Source organism: Stegodyphus dumicola, chromosome 11 (genome assembly GCF_044657685.1).
Source record: "Stegodyphus dumicola isolate Sdum_Otavi_A_Nest chromosome 11, ASM4465768v1".
NCBI lineage: Eukaryota > Metazoa > Arthropoda > Arachnida > Araneae > Eresidae > Stegodyphus > Stegodyphus dumicola.
This window is the reverse complement of record NC_140778.1, coordinates 83733627-83749918: the sequence shown is the minus strand read 5'-3', so window position 1 is coordinate 83749918 and position 16292 is coordinate 83733627. Positions and strand designations below refer to the sequence as shown.

Here is a 16292-nt window from a genome sequence, read left to right as displayed (position 1 = left end):
TATTTTTGTAATTCATATTGGTGGTCCGCCAAATATAAAATTCTATATGTAGTGGTCCGTGAAGTTCTAAGGGTTGACGACCGCTGGTCTAGACTGTTTGTTTTCTTTTGTTTTATGCAATTAATCCATAGATATAAATTTTGTTCGAAAAAAAGTGAGGGACTTTTTTCCCTTAACCGAAACCGCAAATTTCGGGCACGTTTCTTGGGCTCAAAGTTCTGCTAGCGTAAATGAACTGTATGTACTTAAAAGAGAAATCTAGATAAATCATCGAGACAGGAAAAGCTGTGCTAAATGATAATTTAACATAATTATTGTAGCGACGCATAAGTCATTAGGAGCATCGTTTCCACTTTATTTAAAATTTTAGACTAAGTTCGAGTAAAAAGTTAGAAGAAAGAATATTCATTATACAAGTGCGCCCATAAAGTAAACGGACAATTTCATATAAATAAGAGAAATATTACTAACGTTCGAAGCTCTGTTATCAGGTTCAATGTTCCTTCTTACCTTCTTCGGGAACATACAAGGACCTGACTCGGAACAGAGAGCTTACTAAAGCTATGTTCACTAATTGTGGTAAGTAGACAGGATACAGACGAAGGGTATACAAAACCCTTTATTTTTCTCTATATACAATAACTTCCGTACTTCGGAATACACCGACCCGCTACTCGAGGTCTAACGTAAAAGTATAAAAATAAAACTAAACTCTAATTTAACTTTAGAATAATAAACGTGGAAGATTGGCCTTATATTAACAGGAAGGCGTATGTAGTACAGATAACTGAGAACACTACAATACGTTTTAAAAATTTATCAAGAGGATTAAAACCTCTGGCCTGGAAGGCAACAAGCAACTGCGTAACTTCTAAGGTAAGCGGCCTGCTTCGAACTCACTGCTTCCTCCCTCGCTTGGCAGAAAGCCACAACTTAAATACTTGGCGTTCGCCAGACAACTTTGCATAAAAACCTTAACGCTTATAATTCTGGCCGGAAGTAGAAAATAAGAAGTGATAGTAAAGATTTAAAATAAAAATAAACGTTAGTAAAACTTAAGATCCTTACACTGTAACATAACATTTTTCATTAATTTTCGTCTATATGTGTGGATATAAGAAAGGAACAAGATCTGTTCAGCTTTTCTAACAATAACTGTTAAATGAAGTGACTCTGAGAAAGCTCAAATACTGAAAAACGATGATATTTTTCGAACAATTTTCATATTAATGACAAGTTTGGTTCAGGAAAAGGAAAAAAATAACTGTAAGAAATGACATTGGGCTTTTTTTTTCTTTTCTGTATTTGTCATTATGTAAAGGTTTCGAAGTCAGCCTTTTTATTCGTTTAAATTATATTTTTTCCAATCCTCAGCCGACTTCGCCAGTGCTAAGACCAGAAGAGGTGGTCACTTTATTATGGAGGCACTTAATACGTGTATAAGGCATTTTTCCCACCTTCTTAGCATGCCTTCGTAGTGTGGGGATCTGCACGCTGGGCACGTATTCCAAAAGTCCGTGGTTGAATTCCCGGGGAAAGCGTTGCTTATTTTTCATCTTTCCTGCTTCAAAAAATATTCAGTGTCTCTACAATGGCGCCCGAAAGGCTGGTGGATGGTGATTCTCCATACCCAGGATTTGGCGATTGGATCCCATAAAATCCCAGTCGCTCTTTAAAAGGGAGAGTATATAAGGTAACTCCCCCCTTCTTAGCGTGCCTTCGTAGTATAGTGGTCCGCATGCTGGGCGCGTATTCCTGACGTCCTTGGTTCGATTCCCGGCGAAGGCATTGCTCATTTTTCATCACTCCTTTCTAAAACTACCTAATATCTCTACAGTGGCGCCTGAGCTAAAAAGGTGCTGGATGATGACTCTCCACACTCAGAATTTGGGGATTGTGTCCCCTAAAAAACCCCAGTCGCACTTTAAAAGGGGAAATGTATAAGATATTTCTCCCACCTTCTAAGCATGCCTTCGTAGTGTGGTGGTCTGTATGCTGGGCGCTTATTCCAGAGGTCCGTGGTTCGATTCCCGGCGAATGCGTTGCTCATTTTTCAATCTCTCTTGCTTTCAAAAAAATACCTAATGTGGCACGTACAGGTGGGTCACTTTTACCTCCTATGAATGGTAGTCAGCTAGCCTAACTACTATATTGTCTGGACGGCTATTCGTTTATTCTTGAAGAAGAAATGCTTCGAAGGAGAGATTTATTATATTTCCAGGAGAAATTTTTTAACTTAATTGGTTTCTACAGTTAAGGCTTAGCTGGCGATTTGCTAGTTATAGGTGAATTGTCTATACACCAATTAATCTTTTAAGCGACGCCAATTAATCAGACGCGATAATGGATAATGGTTCTAACTACCGTCCCTAAGAGACCGGGTTCGAATCCCGAAGAAGGCATGAATGTAAATTGTCTGTCCCTTTATAGGAGGTAAGAGTGGTGCCTCCATAATAAAATGACCACAGCTTCTGACCTTAGCAGTCGCCAAAGCGTAAAATGTCTAGTGTCCACTATAAGAAAAATGTGTTTTATATACAGCATCCTTATTCAAACTTCATTTTCGCAACCGTTAGTCGTAAACTTCTAATTACGAAAATGTTTTAAATGACGCGAATATTCATATTTCGAAGTTTTAAATTTACTGAAATCTATTTTAAAATTACGAAATTGAACTTCTTATACATTTCTCAGTTCCCTATACGAATATTTACTTATGAAATTCTTTAATTAATCCTTTACTTATGAAAAATAAAACATAATCGGCTTTACGTTACCTACGTCAAAAACTGACCGAAATGTTTAATTTCAAAATTTTGCAGTTTTTGATTTCATTTTGAATTTCCATTGAGGGGTCGGTTAATAAAAAAATTAGAATAATTCTAGAGTGCTTTCCGTCTTCCCTTAAATGGCATTCAGTGATATTCTTTTGTGATTTATACATGTCTTAAACTTATAATTTTGTTAAGTTTGCTTAGACGAATGAATTTTCACTCAAGTGCTTTAAATAAAAGTGTAAAAATACGCTGTTAATAATCCTAAGAATTTTATTACTTTAGAATCATGATTTAGTAATCTTACAAAAATTCATTAAAGTAGAACTAATTCCTCTTTTATTTAATGCGGATAGAATTATGGGCTGGCTACGTGCTTGGAAGTGTTTTCTGGAATAGCATTTCTAAGATTTTAAGAATAAGATCTCTATACTTTGACTAAAAGTTTATTTCAATCAATAGTTTCCGCAATAAACTGCATAGAAATGTTCGTAATATGACCAATCAACATCAGAAACCTTGTTCTAAACCGATATTTTACTTTTACTTATGTGGAAATGCAAGCGTTTCTCTCATCAGGTGGTGCCTCTGAACCAGACTGTGAATAATTGTAAGTTTTATCTACTGCTCATAATGGAGGAAATAGTTAGAAAGATTAAGTCAACAAATTATATGAGGATGCTAGAGCTTAGTTCTGGATATTTTCAAACATGTGAAAAACTAGAAAATGTGCCAAACACTGCATTTATTAAACAGTCAGTTAAGCCTCAAATTATCAGATTATTGATAATCTCTTTTTTATGCAAAAATAACAAAGGCAATTAACGAATTAAGACCGTTTTCCCAGCCCGTTTAAGATTGTGTATTTTGAAAGAATTGCACGAATCATCAATTTCACATCATCTTGGCATCAGAAAAATCTGACGGGCACCACATGACATTCTTATACGAGCTATTCAATTATACACATTTTTAAGTGAAATTAAATAAAGTTAAAAGAAAAAAAAATTGGACAGGTGATAAACAAGAAAAAAGTAATTTATCAAATGAAAGAAAAGAATCTGAATGAATTTTGCATGGTAATCTTCATAAACCTTAAAAATGTTCTGCGTCTCTTGAAGCTCCTCGGCTGTATTTACATAATGCACGTGAGTTTCGAATAATAAAAAGCTCAGTGCTTCTATAAAGATGTATACGAGATGCATGGCATGGCAATGAGGAAGGAAGGATGACATGAATTTTTCCATCTGGGTTTCCATTCTAAAAAGCAAGCGAAAGTCTTCAGATGCTACCCTCACACTTCCTGAAAATAAATAAATAAAATAAAAAATAAATAAAATAAAATAAAATAAAATAAATAAAAAACCTTAAAGATGGGTGAAATACATGAATTTTTAACATCACATTCATATTTGTTTCAATTAAATAAAATACATTCTTTTCAATAAATCCTTTCCAATCCAAGAATAAAGTTACTTAAAACTGGGAAGCACTCATTGCCAAACAGATAAAGCTAAATTATATGAATTATTAAAACTATGAAGTTAATTTTTTCATTACTTGATTTCTAAAAAAATGCTCATGCAAGGAAATTTTAATTTCATTGAATTTTATGAAATTTTAACTTATTATTTCGCTTAAAATTGCTATGACACATTTTTTGGTCACGAAATAAAGCAAAATAATCTGAAAGAATTCAGATTTTAACGTATCACCACAATATTTGTTAAAATTTTATGCTGTTGCTAAGCATCACATGTTACCAACCTGCTCTTTCACTTACTCCTGGTAACACATCTTTCTTTTCTTACTGGGAGGACAGTCTACAAATTACGTGCAAAAGTAGCTCAGCTTGTAAGAAGTTTCACCTTGTAAGTGCTGTTCTTTGCGGTGAAAAATCTGCAAGTTCCAGTAATTTTGGGAATGGAGTTTTTAAAAAAAGCGGGAGCTAAAATTATATTTCATGTAGCCACTGTATAGCTGGATATGAATGACGTAAATGAGACAGAAACGCACCCCTACGCCATCAGGTTGAAACACTTGAAGAGCAACTCAAGCTGACGCAGTCGCTAAGTTATTTTGCTAAATTATTTGATGATGTTCCTGGTGTAACATGCTCTTCCACTCAGTATACACGGTGCTTCTAAATGAAATACTTTCTCTAGATTGGCAACAAATGTAGTATTCTGTTGTTTCAAATGTAAACAAGTAATGGCCGACATGGCAAAAATTATTAGGCTTAGCGGCACTTAAATAACTTTTAAATTGTTGAAAATTCTAAACCCATTGCATACAGATTTACTAAAGGCATAAAAACCTTAACCGGAAGATAAGGACAGCATAATTCAATCATTCTTAAAGCAAAAAATGCACAATTTACTATAACATAAGAATAACGAAACTGACATCACTAGCCGAGTGACAGAGTTGATATATGTATACAAGTATTTATATACTTTTGGTGTGGCCAATTGCAACCAAAATACAAGGTGCACATTTGCATGTTATAGCAGTCCTATATACAAAATTTCGACGTTCTGAGGCTACTCGTTTTTGAGTTATGCGAGATACATACGTAAGTACGCAAAGACGCCACGAAAAATTCCCTTTAGAATTTATTTTAAATTAGTTTTACAATTTTTTGAGGGACGTACTTCTGTCCTTACGTACATCTGTCAAGTAACATCGTTGAATTGCATTAGATAGCGGTGAAAATGGATATTTGCTCGCTATAAATGGAAAATTCGAGTTTTAACGACTTTTTCGTGCGAGACTTGGCGAGAGGGACTTGCTTGCTGAACTTACTTTTGGACGTTACTTTTTGCCCGACTTTGGACTAGTTTTGTTGAAGGATTTAAGACTTTCAGGATTAAGACTTTTTGCCGGACTTCCAAGGCTGAAGGATTTGTTATGCTTCTGTGGTTGAATAGGTGGTGATTAAGGCGGATCGTGGCGGACACTATCCGGCCGTCGCTTTGCTGTCGAAAAGAAAAAAAAATGATCCAGCGAATTTCCAAAATTATTGGCCAAGTTCCACCCCGGCCAACGTGAGATTTTATACTCGACATCCTGACTGCGATCTTGAAGATTCTGCTCGGGTGCTGGTTCGAGGGCTTGTTTTTCTGCAAGGCTGTGCGAGCGGATTTTGTTGCCGAAAAAGGAATGGAGTCAGGGTTATTAGGAATTGCGGCTAGTGGCACCGAAAAGCGTGAGACTCCTTAGACGCCTGTGTTCCCCTTACGGAATGAATTTCTTAGGAATTATGGTGGAATTATAACCCTTTGAATTTTCTCCCAGAATGCAAGGCCAGCCCAATACCTTTCCGGGTGCGTTTCAAGTCGTCATTATCACAGATAAGTGCTTTATCAATTTTCCTTAGAATTTTTGGAAATTGGAACTTTACCTAAAATTGAATCTTAAATTCAGTCTACTGAAACTGGATTGCTTCCTTTTTCCCCTTCTTAATTTACTGAGACAAACCTTGAGGTCTTTATATGAATAAGAATGTAATAATTTAAGTTGTATGTGTAATCTTCCTTAGAACAGATGTGAATTGCAAATAATATGTTTTCCTTAACCTCTTAGAAATTATAGATCGGGTACCCGTTAAATTAAAAGAGTCATTTAATAGATTTGCAATCATGAATTTAAATGTAACACAAAGTAAATGACAAATTGAAGAATTCTCCTGTGTCTAAAATAAGTAAATTAAAAGGTAACACAATTAAGAAATTAGACTCTCTGATGAGGATAAGATTAATTTTTATTGTGAGGAATTTGAATAAACTGATATTTAATCTGGAAACGTATTACTAAAGTTTCTTTATATCTTTCATATGTTTTCTTATGTTTACGATCCTCTCACGGCACGTTCTTACATAACATTGGTGCCGTGACCTCTGCTTAGTGAGGGATCGGATCAAGAATTGAATTTGGATTTTGAATTTTACCTATTTTGTGTAATTTACTGTTTTAATGAAGGAGTTAAGTCTATGTGCTAGGATTAATTAGAGTTTTTGATTTGTGTTTGCTTATTTGTTAATACGAGAGTGATAAATTTTGGAAATGTATGTGAATTTCAGGAATTTTGGATTTTAACGTTATGCAAACAGAATTGAACTTTAAAATTAGGAAAAATATATATTTTAATGTAGCAAAATAGGTACTGTACATTTTTTACTGTTGAAAATCCTTGAGTGTTTTCTGGATGTATATTTTTGATTTCTGATACAAGATAGAAAATGAATTATTTCACGATAATCCTATGCTATTTGTATATCCTTGTAACAAGTTTCGAGTGCTTGTCGGTAAAAACTGGACTCATTTTTTGAGCACTATTAAGAGAGCGAGACTTAAAGACTCTAATTATTTTACTGAATGAGACAAGCCATAGCTATGCGTAGCTAGAAATTTTTTTGTGTTTTTGCTACTTATTTAACCTAGAATCTTGTGAAATGTGTAATTGTGAGGGGTAACGTTAGAGTAATTTTAAATTTTTTGACTTAATTGAATAATATTTTGTGAAATGTATGTAATGTTTTCATGATTATCTAGCTTAGTATTTTATTACTTTTGATTTACAATGTTTTGATATGATTGCAGTATTGTGTTTGTAAATTTAATTTAGTATTGAGCAATGAATTTTATAAGTTCTGAAGGCATAATGATACAAATGAATGAGTTAAAAAAATTGTAGATTGTTTTTCAATTGCCAAATTCTGTTTTAAGGTTAACATGGGTGAGATTTGAATTTTTTGCCTGAGATCAGCAATAGTGATGTTTGGTCATTTAATTTTTTTGGATTGAATTCTTCAGCTTGAGTGAAGTTCTGATTAGTTAAATGAGTTAGAGTAATCGAGATTAGTAATCTTCCGAGTTTTAAGGTTGTGAAAAGTTGTCAGGTGAGAATTGTTTAAACAGTAGAAATTTGAGTTTAGTCTTGTGAATTGTAGAAAGTGAATGAGAATTTTGTGACAACGGGAATTTGTTTTGTGAAAATTTTTGAAATAAGTTTGAGAAGATTAGTTACTTTTGCTCTGTACTCATGTATGGGAATTTTCTGTTGATTACAAGTAGTTTGTCTTGAATTTGCTAGTGAATCGTAATAGATTTGATTTGAGTTATTGAATTTTCTTTCTTCGTTGGACTTGTTGCTGAATTTGGGGTTAATTCTTGTTTTGGCTTAAGTTTTGTATTTGACTTGTTAGTGTCAAGTTGGTTGTATCAGGCTTTTGTTTTGTTTTTGGTGGTTTCTGCCAAGGTGCATAAAATGTAAGTTCTCTGGTGTTTAGTTTCTGTGGAAGAATTGAGATTTCTGTGGTCATAGGAAAATAGTAGAATTTGAGTTATGGATTTGATTGTGAGATTTTTAGGGATTTTGAGTTATGAGTATTTTTTTAGTTTAGCACTTTTGAGAACTTTGCATTTGTTGCTTGCAGTTAGGTCTTGCGTGAAGTTGTAATGTCCTGAAAGCTCGTTTTTTTTTTGTAAATACTTGCACTTCATGGTGGCACTTGACCTCTTACACCGGGAGAAACAGGAACTTGTTATCTGAGAAAACTATTGTGGTATCATTTTCATTGTGTTGGTTCAGGATTGTAACGTTTCAGTCAGCGCACTTTTCTTTCCGAGATAAGAGATCTTATGTTCTCTTTCAACGTGTCTGGGGGTTTGCTTGATACGTAAAGTTTGAGCCTGTCATTTATAATACAGCGCTTTTCTCAGCTTACATGGACGCGGTAAAGAGTTACTTTGTTTCTTTTGTGTGGGTAGAAGTGTTGCTGAAAGCTGTTACCTAGGTTACTATACAACGTTTTGGAAGAGTCTGATGCAGAATAGATCTCAGTTTTTGCCTAAATTGGGGGGTTTGTTTTGAACACTTTGTTGATTTGTGATATTTTATTTAGTGTTCTAGTAATGTGCTTCAGTCCAGCTTTGATTGATTTCTTTGACTAGGTTGAATTTTTTTTTTTCTCTTGGACTTAAGGGATTTTTAGAATTACTGAAATTTTTGTTGTCTAACTAAGGGGACTTAAATATGGTGTTGTTACTCACTAGTGTTTATCTTGAGGTTTGAATTTTTAGCGACACTTCACTCTTGCTGGTTGATTTTATTTTTTTGGATTGATTTGGATTACAGTGAAATATTTTTGACTTGATATGGTTTAACATAATGATTATGTGTATTTGTTTAGGTATTGCAGTTTAAAATTTTTTTTAAGTATCACTATCTCATTGCTTATTTGAATTATGTACGAAATTTTTACAGTTTAAGTGTATTTTCATTTTATGTGTATATGTGCATCTTGGTAGTATCTGTTTGTAAATTTTGGCCAAACGTTATTTTGTATATGCATTAGGTTATATTATGATTATTATTTTTTGTGTGTCTTGGATAAAATTCTAATTGGTATTTATACAGCGTATTCGTTATGCTATTTTCGGAATTGATTTTGGTTGGATTGAATTTTTGGACAATCACGTTTTCTTTCTTTCTGATTTTTGTGTGGGGTATTTTCGGCTGGTTCCGAGGTTCCTTGTGTTGTACCGTTCTTTTCTTTTCTAATGCTTGGCCCTTCTGATCAGGCCGCTTCTGTTCTTAGACGTGATTGTTTGGGATTCATTCTTGGAAGTTATTCAATTTCGTAGTACTTAGGGGGTCTTTACTCCTTATTTGAATACGTTCATGTAACATATTGTATTTGGATTTGTTTGAATTATTAGTGTGTTTATTTTCTCAGGAATGTATTTTATGTATCTGCGGCGCGTTGATTATCTTATTTTTATTCATTTCGTTTTTTTTTTTTTTTTTTTTTTTTTTTTTTTGGTGTGAACAATTGGATTAGATTATTTCTTTCTTCGGGTGTGAGTATCCGAACACATTCAGTGGCTTATCTATCGTCAGGGAAAAATTGACAGATAAAGTCTTCTTCAACTTTGAAGAGGGATTGTTTTCTTGCTTGGTTGAAGGTGAGACGTAGGGGGGTGAAATCTGGTTTCTTTTTAGGTCAAGTTTCTTGGCTTGTATTCTACTAAAGGGTCAGTCAGCTGTTTGTTTTTCGAGCATTGTGATCCTCTACTAAAGGGTAGTGTGATGCTGAGTGCTTACATTACGGGGTTGTTGCTTTCACTTTCTCGGGTTAAAGGCTGCAGGGGGGAGTTGTTAACAAAATGATTTCTAACTACAGGGTTTTCCCTCGCTTGCATTGACAACTCCGTACTCATTTAATGTACTCCATGATTGTGCTCAGCACAAATAGTCACCATAGTAGAATGTGTTCGACCTCAAGTGAAATTGTTTACATTGGTGGACCTAAAAAAAAAAGAGAATGAATAGATAAATAAACGTTCAGAAATGTGGCCACACAGAGACTGCAACACTAGTGTGATGTAATGAACTGGAAATAAAAAAAAAAAAAAAAAAAAAAAAAAAAAGGAGAAGTTCTTTTTGTCATAAAATTATTGAATGCTTGATCTTAGACATATTTTGTTTGTGATTAACGCCTTATTTTTTTTATTTTTATTTTTGTATGTGTTCTGAATATTTCTAGGTTTAATTAATTAAGTGATTTAATTGATGTTTTTGATTAATTATTTTTGATGATCTTCCTTGAGTATTTTAATTAGCAGTTGCTTTGATTAATCTTGTTGTTTTGCTTGCACATGTTGGATTGAGATTCAATGTGTCAGTAACTTCACTCTTACCAAGGAGTCGTGTGAAATATTGTTACATTATGTTATCCTTTAGCCTTATTGCACAGTATGAGTCATGGTATTTCAAGAAGTGTCTGTCTTCTAAATTTTGGTACACCAAAATTTAATTCCTTAGGGGAAAGGAAAGCTGTGTAGAGAATTTGTCTGATAGCGTTTTAAAGAGTAGGTTTAAAAGATTTTCTGATTAATGGAAATCTTAATTTTATTTGATTCTGAATTATTTATTTTTAATGCTTTAATTTTGGGGAAAAACAGATGCTTCTGGGAATATTATTTAGTTTAAAGGATATTATTTATTTTCTTTTATTTGCAATTTTTGTACAAGCTTTGATTCATTGTGAAAAGAAGCAGGGAAAGGGAAGCAATTTTGCTAAGTCATGATTTCGCGCGCTTTGTCCTTTAGAATGTTCTAGAAGGAATTTCATTGTGTAGTTGACCTTAAGACAGGAAGTACGTGACAGAAGGGTCAGAGGTTTCCACTTGACTTTCGATATAAGTCATTCAGGTTTTTGGCGATTGAGGGTCCGGTTGTTGGCTAAGTGAAGAAGGGCGCGCATGCGCGATCACACTTATTTTCCGCATTCAGGGGTTGAAAACGCAAATTTTGCCAAAATTAAGGGGCCGATAATTGAAGCCATAGTGGGAGCCCGCGTTTGTGAAAGAGAGGAAGAAAATTCGAGTTTTAACGACTTTTTCGTGCGAGACTTGGCGAGAGGGACTTGCTTGCTGAACTTACTTTTGGACGTTACTTTTTGCCCGACTTTGGACTAGTTTTGTTGAAGGATTTAAGACTTACAGGATTAAGACTTTTTGCCGGACTTCCAAGGCTGAAGGATTTGTTATGCTTCTGTGGTTGAATAGGTGGTGATTAAGGCGGATTGTGGCGGACACTATCCGGTCGTCGCTTTGCTGTCGAAAAGAAAAAAAAAATGATCCAGCCAATTTCCAAAATTATTGGCCAAGTTCCACCCCGGCCAACGTGAGATTTTATACTCGATATCCTGACTGCGATCTTGAAGATTCTGCTCGGGTGCTGGTTCGAGGGCTTGTTTTTCTGCAAGGCTGTGCGAGCGGATTGTTTTGCCGAAAAAGGAATGGAGTCAGGGTTATTAGGAATTGCGGCTAGTGGCACCGAAAAGCGTGAGACTCCTTAGACGCCTGTGTTCCCCTTACGGAATGAATTTCTTAGGAATTATGGTGGAATTATAACCCTTTGAATTTTCTCCCAGAATGCAAGGCCAGCCCAATACCTTTCCGGGTGCGTTTCAAGTCGTCATAATCACAGATAAGTGCTCTTAAATTCAGTCTACTGAAACTGAATTGCTTCCTTTTTCCCCTTCTTAATTTACTGAGACAAACCTTGAGGTCTTTATATGAATAAGAATGTAATAATTTAAGTTGTATGTGTAATCTTCCTTAGAACAGATGTGAATTGCAAATAATATGTTTTCCTTAACCTCTTAGAATTATAGATCGGGTACCAGTTAAATTAAAAGAGTCATTTAATAGATTTGCAAATCATGAATTTAAATGTAACACAAAGTAAATGACAAATTGAAGAATTCCCCTGTGTCTAAAATGAGTAAATTAAAAGGTAACACAATTAAAAAATTAGACTCTCTGATGAGGATAAGATTAATTTTTTTGTGAGGTATTTGAATAAACTGATATTTAATCTGGAAACCTATTACTTATGTGTTCTTTATATCTGTTATGTGTTTTTCTTATATAAATATTGATTTTACATGTTGTTTATTCGATCCTCTCACGGCGCGGTCCCGGATGCATTTTCACAACGCAATGCATTAAAAATTCACTTATACGATCACTAAAAGTTTGGTAATTAGCAAACCCTTAAGAGTTTAGTTTCGCAGTTAATATTTAGCTAGTTACGGTTTCACCTGTCTGTTTCTGCATTAGTTTAATACCAAATAGTCTGTTTCTGCATCTGCCTAAGAGGAAGTAGTAACACTGCATTGGTGCCCATGATTTTTACGGCAAAGTATAGAAACAGAACAGAAGTTAGATGGTAAGCGAGTGATAGACATTAAGCGATAATTCGCTTATCGTCTACCAAAAGTCTGGATTCTATTTGATGATTGCAGAACATAACAAACCTCGTAATCTTAAAGGTGGAGATCATTTTTCCAAATGTTCAGAGGTAAAACTATTCTTTTGAAATACATTTAAATATATGTGAAAATAATACTGAAATTACTGAACGAAAATTAAGAAATTTTGAGGAAAATTTTGAAAAATTATTTCCATCTTATACTCGCATAATGATCAATTATACTGGTATGATTGTTAACACCTAGATCGTTCAAAGTAAGATCTGTAAGTTAATTCGTCTGAAAAGGGAATTCATTTTAGAAATCCTTTCGACATTTCAAAAGGAGGTGATGCATAAAAATAACTAAAATAATCAGTAAATTTTGAAATTGTTATTATTTAATTGCAGTACTAAAAAAATCGAAAATTACTGAGTACTTACTAGTGTACTATAGTTATAAAGTACAGACTAAATTCTTGATTCTTTGCAGAGTATGCTGTCTTTGTTTTTTCACTAGGAAAGAAAAACAAATGTTTTATCATTTTGAGAAAAAATATTCTTGTAAATTAAACTATCAAGTTTTCTCATGATTAGCTTAAAAATGTCTGCATTTCTTATATGATATGATTAGTAATCTTTCGTAATTATTAGAAACGAGAACCACGTACAGTGTTTGAACAAACATATGGGAAAACATGGTAGAAGAAATGCCTAAAATTACGAATGTTTTTTTTACTTAAAATTGTAAATAGTGTTCTAGTTGTTACATTTACTTATGTGGCCAGAAAACTTTAAATCAACAGCAAACCACTTCTGTTTCTAGAACATAACTCTACGCAGTTGTCAGCTTAGAATGTTTCTGTGAAAGCAAATTTAGCCCAAATGGCAGACGTTTCTGAGACCAAAATTATTTGGTGTCATACCAAATATACCAAAATTATTTGGTGTTAAAACCTTGGACCTAATGGGTCCAAGATTATAACCTCATATTCTAAGCATTATGGCTCTTATAGTGAAACTACATTCAAGATGATCTTACACTGTGTTTCTAGCAAAACATTGTTCAATAAATACTATTGTGACCGGAAGTGTGCATTGAGTAACAAAAAGAAAATGCATCGGAAAGACCTCAAACAAAAAGCGTAAGAACACATTTTTTGAGAAGATTCATTCATGCGTTTGATCCATACTGCCACCGCCCAAACGGTATGGTGGTTAGGGCAGCCTACTGCGGTATCGAAGGGCCCGAGATCGAATTAAAAAGAAGGTTGTTTGTAAACGTATAGTTACTTTGTGGCATGGGGACATTCTAAACATATGGGGAGGAGTGAAAGACTCTCGGACAACTCCGGGGTGCTCTTCCTAAAAACGAGCGTGGAACTAGAAGTCCGACCTCCTTGAGGCTCTGGTAACCATACTTTCGTGAAATGCAATTGCTTGCCAATATGAAGATGATGAAGGTTTTTTTAACAGGTTACTACATCATAATGTTCTGCTGTCGTTATTATTATTTTGCAAACTAGGACTACATTGGTATCGTTTACGGACAAAATTTCAAATATTTCACTGTATTTATTCACTTGTATGACTGTCAACTTGTATGACTATTTTTATGGTTCCTGAATTTAAAGAAAATTTTCGATTTAACTAATTTTATGTCAATCTTCATAATTCCGACTTGCATTTAAACGGGGCTTACTTTTGAGGAAAATTTTTTGAAAAATTTCAAATATTGGAATCCTATAAACATGATGGGGAAAAAATTTAAATTAGTCCCTATAAATATTATATAAAGATGTAAAATAGTTTCCTTTGCTCTTACCTTTATCGCCCAAAATAAAGAAAATCAATAAGAAATTCCAGGTAAAATTTCAGATACAGCTCCTAATCTCAATACGTAATAAAAACAGGGCTAAGTTGGAAAACTTGTAATTTATTAAATTATAATAAAGTAATGAATACTGCTGGATGCGTACGGGTTCGTAAAAATTTGAATGCACGTAGAATTGACGATAGTTTAATAAAAAGGACCACTTCACAGTTCTGGAACTTTCCACAAAAATACTCGTACAACTGTTCACAGTATCCCAAAGCACAATCAGCAGTTACACTAAAAACTACTTAAAACGTTAAACACAACGCAATACAAATCGCATCTAAAGAGCGAAGCTATCACGGATATTTCGATAACCTGAATTCAGCTCTGAACTAGCAACTACTGATAACAGAGGTTCTCTTCCGTCTTATACAGTTTTCATCAGGCCGCCGAAAAATTTCGAGTAAATTCAATTTCTTGAAATTACTGGAAGGCATATACGGTTAAAGTTACATATAAGGATAGGATACGGTTACAGTTGCATATATAGATTAATTACAGTTATTCAATTACAGTACCCATTAGAGTTATAGAGGGGCCGGACCAAAATGTAATGAAATTTGGTGACTTTTAACGCCACATTTGGCGACAAAAATTATTCACCCAAACCATCGCAAACTTGGCGATACCTTGCGAAATTAGTGAGATAATAATTTACTTTATGTTAAATAGACTTGCTCCTGTATTCTTATATTTTCGATAAAACATCGCCTCTTTAGATTTTCATGTTATACTCGTGTTATATATATATTATATATGTTATATATAAGAAAACTACAGTTTCACTAAAATTTGTAAATTAATCCAATTCAAAACGAATTAACTAATACATGAAAATTTAATCAGCAAATTAAGTTTCCATAGTGAAGTAAATCCTGATGAATATATGATTTTTAGATTTATTACTTACGTATTTGCCTTTCTCCTGTACTTTATAAAGAACATGATTACTATCAGCAAGATTGTTCCTATAGATCCACTTGTTATCCATCCAGAATTGTCTGCATATATATTTATATAGTAAATTACAGTGAATTTATTTTATCAAATTTACAGTTACAAATTTCATTTCACGACGAACAGTAAAGACCAAAATCTGAAGTAATTAAAACGAAGAAAATTAAAATTATTAATTTTTATGACTGTCGACAATATTTTTACTACCTCGTGCGAAGTATTGTTATTTTAGAAAAATTTCATGTGTCGTATTTCAACGAAAATATCCATTTTGACCACTCTTCAGTACAATTTAACAATGGTATTGAGTGAAAACTGTACGTACGGACAGATAAAAGAACTCTTTTTCCCGAAAACGAATTATATAATGGATTTAAAATGGACTCTGACCTTTTTCCTGACGTTTGTACGTATTATGTATGGATCTTGCGTAACTAAGAAAGTAAAAAGAGTAGCCTCAGAACAATGAAATTTTGTATACGAGGCTGCTATAACATGTAGTTTTTCACCTACCTTTTTTGCTAGCAATCGGCAGCACGAAATATATGTAAAGACAAATACTATATATATATATATACCCACTCTGTTACCCAGCTCGGTAAGCTCAGATTTTGTTATTCTTATATGTTGTTAAATTTTGCCTTTTTTACTTTGGAGGGGTTGAAATATATTATTCTTATGTTCCAGTTAAGGTGTTTATGCCTTTAGTTAATCTGCATGCAATAACTGTAGAATTATCAACAGTTTAAAAGTTGTTTAAATCTCGCTAAGCCTAACGAAACTGCCATTTGTTTACATTTGAAACTAAGTAGAAGAGTGAATTAAGTCAGTTGGTGCACCAACTTAAGCGTTTTTTTTTTTTTTTTTTTTTTTTTTTTTTTGTCAAGTGGGACCAAAAGTAAAATTTCACTTTTGTGCA

At 33.7% G+C, this 16292-nt stretch overlaps 1 protein-coding gene across 2 annotated transcripts in view; it reads right to left on the bottom strand.

Annotated features, from left to right (window-relative positions):
• Positions 1–3101: 3101 nt before the first annotated feature.
• Positions 3102–16292, bottom strand: part of LOC118179911 (MAM and LDL-receptor class A domain-containing protein 1-like) — a 49234-nt gene continuing 36043 nt past the window's right edge. Inside the window, exons 8-10 of one of the 2 annotated variants that reach the window (XM_035349069.2) lie at positions 15327–15417; positions 12982–13053; positions 3102–4077 (exon numbers count right to left, since the gene is read on the bottom strand). In XM_035349069.2, coding sequence (XP_035204960.1) covers position 4077; positions 12982–13053; positions 15327–15417 — 164 coding nt within the window. In that variant the 3' untranslated portion in view covers positions 3102–4076. Of the gene's footprint in view, positions 4078–12777; positions 12839–12981; positions 13054–15326; positions 15418–16292 lie in introns of those variants that run through there. The other variant, XM_085826938.1, reaches the window with a different exon arrangement.